Source organism: Pinus tabuliformis, chromosome 7, assembly GCF_031772625.1.
Source record: "Pinus tabuliformis cultivar Carrire ecotype Pingquan chromosome 7, CPIR1, whole genome shotgun sequence".
Lineage (NCBI taxonomy): Eukaryota > Viridiplantae > Streptophyta > Pinopsida > Pinales > Pinaceae > Pinus > Pinus tabuliformis.
This window is the reverse complement of record NC_142293.1, coordinates 188043639-188049934: the sequence shown is the minus strand read 5'-3', so window position 1 is coordinate 188049934 and position 6296 is coordinate 188043639. Positions and strand designations below refer to the sequence as shown.

Here is a 6296-nt window from a genome sequence, read left to right as displayed (position 1 = left end):
ACCCTTTTCTTATTTTTTCTTTTTATCAGAGAAGTTATTTCCTTAACTTTTTCCCTGTTTTGAACCTTTATGCATAAGAAATTGTTTTATGATCAATCGGATCATTTTCAGCTAGCATACTATCAGTAAAGCATATTTTTGGCATATTGTTGTTCTTTTTCTCTTTTTCATCACTTATCATCGATTCAAAGCGTCCTATCTCTTATCCATAACTATCTTTACACACTCTTCTCTCATTATAACCATAACTCTCGCCATCCTATCATTGATATGTGTACTCTACTGCTGTATTGTTCATTCCCTTGCCTTGCCATCAGCATAACACCTTTCATAGGCTTTATGGTCATGAAATCCCTTTTTCAATTGGAGAGGGGAATGTATGCATTATGGGATTGCATGCGATATGATTACTGCACTCTGCCATCACTTGTTGATTTGCCAAAATATTAGTATTGCATGTATACATAAGTTTTTCTGATTGAAATTTTTGCATGCATCTTATCTATTGCTTACACTATGGATTCAAGAACATTGTATGCAAAATAGTGATTTGTTTACAGGAGAACAACAAGTATGGGGGGAAACTTTATTCGCGGCATGACCACACTGTTGCAACCAACAGAAGAGGCTCGAGCAACTCGCGTATACGAACAATTCTTCAGACATGATGTGCTTGCCTGGATTCCACCTTTTGCATCACTTTCAGTGCCAACTCTGCCTACATTAGCTTCAACAAATGCCAGTCCATATATGTCATTCCACATTTTTCTTTTTTGAGGTACAACTTGAGGTAAAATAGCATAATTTTCTAATTTCTTACAAATTTAGGAGAATTTCATAAAAATCCATTTTGAGCATTATTTATCATCCTTCACTCCACATCTGTACCACTTCCCATTTTTCAATGACATATCATCTTTCAGTTTGGGGGAGTGTTGCTTTCATTCATTTCTTTCTTATAACCATGTTATTCATATTCTTTATCATCCATTTCTATTCTTATTCCTTCTCAAAACCTCCCTTCTTCCATGTTGTTTTACACCAAGAATAGAATTCAACAGCTGGTAGAAACCACCTCTATTTGTTTTCTAGCATCGCATGAGGGCATGCTAATTTTTCAGAGAGGGGGAGGAATTGCTACGCATGATGGATGTTTTCCATTTTCTTTCTCATTTAAGGTATACAATTTCAGTGTAGAAATTGATTTCCATAATATTTTTAAAACTATGAACTCAATTCTTGTGATTTTTGGAAAACACAGACGTATCATTAATACAAACCCAAACAATTTCAAGATAAATTGGTTCATAAAATTCTGGAAATCATGCACTCTCAGCTACAACCATTTTTTTTATATCTCATGATCCGTGCATCAAAACAATCTGATTTTTAGATCATAAAGACATTCATATATTATAAATTTACTTGCCAAATTTCAACAAAAGCTGGTTTGTAGTTTTTTTTCCGAGGAAAAAGGCTAAACTTTTTATTAAGATACTGTAAAAAGTTTACATACAAATTGTTCATAAGCCATACTGTTGGCTCATATGTTCTCAATCTGCTCAACCATCAGGGAGCTATTCTACTATTTTAAGAACCTGTAATAGTCTTCCTCCCGGGAGGAGGCATAGTCAAAACTCATAGTAACATAAAGAAACCTGGGGTCTCCTTCAAAGAAGGAAAAACAACCCCATACAACAAAAATATATGTCTGAAACCATGAGGAAATATAACAAAAATAAAATTATAAGTCTGTTTGCTGTAATCTATAAGCTGGATGAGAAGACTAGAAAGGAGATTATATACAAAAACAAAAACAGCATAATATATCTGAGAAGTGTGCTGTCAAAAAATGGTGTTAAAAACTGTGATCAAATAGGCTGAGCATATGGAGGCTGATCTGATATGTAAGACTGCCCCTGTCTGATCTCTTCAATTGCCCAGCTGCCCGGATCCTGTTGTAGACCAGCCTTAGATAGCTGATCTGCTTCCTCATTCCTGTCCCTGTAGATATGGCATATTGAAAACCTGTTAAAGTATGTCTTCAGAAAAAAAAATTCTTCAACAATTGTCTTCAAAATCTGATTTTGACAAGTAGCAATTCCATTGACCCAGTTTATGACATTTAGTGAATCCCCAAAAATCTGAATAGAGTTGATGTTTCTATGATGGAGCCAGCATAAAAGGTATCGTAAGGCCGAGAGTTCAGCGTAGTTATTTGTGCCTGTACCCAACCCAACAGAAGCTTTTAAAGAGTGTTCCGAATTGATGTGTATACACAGGCCTGCTCCAGCCTTATTGTTTTGGGAAGCCCCATCAAAGTACCCACACGGAATGCCCTCCTGAATATTGATAGGTTTTTGTTTTGTTTTTGATGTTTTTTCCTCTGGTGGAGGCAAGGCAGTGTATATGGCTGTAATATTAGTGGCAATAACGGAAGTAGGTGTGTCCTTATCTTGGAACAGACTCTTGTTTCTAGCAAGCCAAACACCCCAACAGAAAATAATGGGCAAGTTCCTCAAATTCCCTTCCGGATAGGTTTGCCACCATTTCCTCCAAGCAGCATCCAAGGGATCATGCCCCCACTGAGCTTTAACCTTGAGCAGACCAGTGACCTCCTCCCATATCTTTCTTGAGAAAACACAGGTCGTGAAAAGATGATTGATGGTATCCTCATCAGATTTGCATAAAGGGCAATGCCCTGGCCCAGCTAAAAACCTTTCCTGTAATGTTTCCCATGTTGGGACCCTCCTTTTTAAAATACACCAGAAAAAGAGCCTAGACTTGGCAGGGCTTTTGAGTTTCCATATATCTTTGGCCCACCATTCCGGTACTCCCCATCCTTTCTTTCCCATTAGAAAAGAGTATCCATCTTTTGGGGAATACCCCCCGGATTTGCTTTGTGCCCACATCAAGCAATCAGGTTCATCTTTTATCCTGACATTGGATCGTTGTAGTTCTTTGATGAACCCCTCCCATTCGTTCTTCCATCTAACATTTAACCCTAATGCTTCATCATCCTTCCAAGCCTGACCCCAGATAGTAGACTGTCCAGCTCTTGCCACCTGATTTAATGATGTAATACCTTTAGTATCAAGGTGTCTAAGAAGCCCTGGGGATAAAGCAAAAGCTTCATTGCATCCAACCCATGGGTCTCTACCAATCCTGATCTGTCTACCATCTCCCACTTTCCATGCTAAACCTTGCTCGATTACTGAGAATGCTTCCACCGTGGCCTTCCAGATTGCTGAAGAATTTTTTACCTTCTTATTTTGACTCCGGATCCATTCTTCCAGAGGGAGTGGGTCTATGTACTTCCTTTTCACCACCCTTGTCCACAGGTTTTCCATGGTTATTAGCCTCCATCCTGATTTTGCTGCTAATGAAATGCTGAACTCAGGGAGTCTCTTAATCCCCCACCCTCCCCATTCTTTTGGTCTGGCCACTTTGTCCCAAGCCACCCAGGGTAAACCCGAGGATTCCTTTGATCCTGCCCATAGGAATCTGCAACAGATTCTTCTGATTTTCTCCATTACTCCTTTAGGAATCCAAGTTAGGGCGGCCCAGTAAACTGGAATGGCTAACAAGACTGATTTAATAAGGGTCAACCTACCAGCTCTGGATAGCCATCTAAAGCTCCAGTGTGATATTCTGGATTCTATCTTTGCTATGAGCCAGTTCCAATCCTCTTTTTTGTATGCAGCAGGCTTTAACCAAAAACCCAGATATTTGAAGGGAACTTCCAGAGGTTGACTGGGGAAAGGAAAAAGATCAGCCATTCGATTTCTTTCCCTTCTTTCAAAATCTGCCATACAAGCTTGTGATTTCCCAGAATTAATCTGCATTCCAGTTGCTTTTAGAAAAAGATCAAAAATGCATTTTAACTCCTTTAATTCACTGCAATTACCATTGGTGAAAATCAAGATATCATCAACGAAAAGAAGGTGAGTGATGTAGAGATTGATTGCTACCTCGATACCTTTTACCTTCTCCTCTCTTCTGGCTTTGTGAATCAGTCTACTGAGCCCTTCTGCCACAAGGAGAAACAGGAGAGGGGATAATGGACACCCTTGCCTGAGGCCTCTCTGGCTGTTAAAGAAAGAGGAGGCTGCTCCATTGACCAGGACCGAAAAACTGACATTTGTGATGCACCCCATGATCCAGCTGACAAAAGGATAGCTGAAACCCACATGTGTTAGCAGCATCCTTAGATAGAGCCAGCTGATCCTATCATATGCTTTGGATAGGTCGATTTTGAGAACAGCTCCCTTCTTTTTCTTCATTTTGACACTATGGATAACCTCCTAGGCTACACCTATGGCTTCATGGATCTGTCTTCCATCCAGGAACCCAAATTGTTCCATTGATATATTTCTTGACAGGATTGGTGCAATTCTGAGAGCAATAACCTTTGAAATAATCTTGTAAATGCAGTTACACAATGAAATTGGTCTAAAGTCTTCAAAGCTTTCCGGATCATCCTTCTTAGGAATGAGAGCAATAAAGGTTGAGTTAAAAGGTCTATAGACAGCTCCTTTCAGCCTTGACTCTTCAACTACTTCAGTTATTTCAGCTCCAATTTGTTCATAAAAATGGAGGAACAGTTCTATAGTCCAGCCATCAGGGCCTGGGCTTTTATCCTTGCCCATGAGCTTCATAGTTGTTTCAATCTCCTCCTTTGTGACCGGAATTGTAAGGTCTTCTGCTTCATCTTCCTCAATGAATCTAGGGAAACTTTGTACAGTTCTGAAGACTTCTGCAATAGTAGCCTCTCCCTGATCTGCAAAAATATTTTGAAAATATCTTTTTCCTAAACCAGAAAGCTCTGGAAAGGAGCTGACTTCTCTCCCTTGTTCATCTTTAAGGCGCCAGATAGTATTTACAGATTTCCTTCCTTTTGCAAAATTATGGAAAAACCTGGTGTTCTCATCCCCAGATTTTAGCCAAGTAGCCCTACTCTTGATCCTCCACTCTTCTTCCCTTTCCAAAAGAATTTTATTTTGCTGCTTCTCCAAGTGAAGGATTCTGTCCTTAGAGACTTGTGAGGAGTATCCATCTATCTCCGTACTCTCCAACTGCTTCAGCTCCTCCCTTATTCTGATCATCTCCTCATTTTGTTTCAATTTTCTGTCCTTTGCCCAAGAGATTGTAGCTTTCTTCAGTCTTTTTAAATTCTCCATGAACAAAAAACTTTTATCCTCGCCTGCATTGTGATCTGGGTGAATCCAAGTTTCTTTAAACAGATTGCAAAAAGTGGGATCTTGGAGCCAAGTGGGACTGAACTTGAAAGGGGTAGGAGGTTTGTGAGGAGGAATAGTTAAGTCTAAGAAAATTGGGAAATGATCCAAATTCCCAATTTCCTCAACCCACTGTCTGATCAAAGGAGCTTTGGAAGATAAAGACTCCGCTAACAGAAATCGATCTAGTCTTTTGGCAATCCGGTCTTCTCCTATCCTTCGATTCCTCCAAGTAGGCTTTAGTTTGATCGGAGAGGGATCTATTAAATTATTCTCCGAGATGAGGTTGTAGAAAAAATCAGTAAGGGGATCTTCTCTCGCAGATGGACCCCAAGCTTCAGCTCTACCCATGGAAAAATTTAAATCACCTCCCATAATCATCAAAGGTGATTTCATCACAGATTTTGTCATCAATTCTTCCCAGAAGGAATCCCTGCCCTGACATGGCCCATAGATATTTACTAAGGTGATGGGGAAAGTGAAGTCTGGGGATATAATCTCCATGCCCATGACATTTTTCATCCCCCAATGGTTGATAACTTTTACCCGCCCTTCTTTGTAACCAATTGCAATGCCCCCCGAATGACCAGAGGCATCCATAGCAATGAAAACCCACCCAGGCAGAAGGGATTTAAGCATAGGTTCAATCTCGGAAGCCTTCCCCAGGGTTTCTTGCAAAAAGATAACATCTAAATTGGAGTTAGATATCCAATCTTTCAAGGCCAGTTTTTTAGGTTTGCTGGCCAAGCCTCTGTAATTCCAGGATGTCAGGATCATTTAATAACACCCTCAAGGGAATGAGCTGCTCTAAGAACCCCCGGGATTGAATATTGTTTACCATCTGCAACATCCAATTTAGCTTTTAATTTTGCCTTGGACATATCTGATTTCCGTCCTCGTTTGTTTTTGGAACTGTTCTGTGAATGGATCGGTCCCAAACCACCTAAAGACCCCTGATCCTCATGATTTCCTCCCAAAGATCTCAGGTAGTAAGGGCAAGGAGGCCGGGTTACAGGGAGTGAAAGGGGAGGCCATTTGTCTTCACAGTTTATATCCAGG

At 40.1% G+C, this 6296-nt stretch overlaps 1 protein-coding gene across 1 annotated transcript; it reads right to left on the bottom strand.

The window, feature by feature from the left end:
- Positions 1–1871: 1871 nt before the first annotated feature.
- On the bottom strand, positions 1872–6014 carry LOC149246489 (uncharacterized). The gene is made up of 2 exons (XM_089441691.1): positions 4410–6014; positions 1872–3839 (listed from the first exon to the last, which is right to left on the bottom strand). The coding sequence occupies exons 1-2, from the start codon at positions 6012–6014 to the stop codon at positions 1872–1874; spliced, it is 3573 nt and encodes a 1190-aa protein (XP_089297817.1).
- Between the last annotated feature and the right edge of the window lie 282 nt (positions 6015–6296).

Excerpts from the sequence above, each read along its gene's own strand:
- LOC149246489 (XM_089441691.1), bottom strand. The coding sequence starts at position 6,014 with ATGATCCTGACATCCTGGAATTACAGAGGCTTGGCCAGCAAACCTAAA. Across the intron at positions 3,840-4,409 it reads TTTACAAGATTATTTCAAAG|ATTAATTCTGGGAAATCACA; the intron begins GTTATTGCTCTC and ends ACTGGAATGCAG.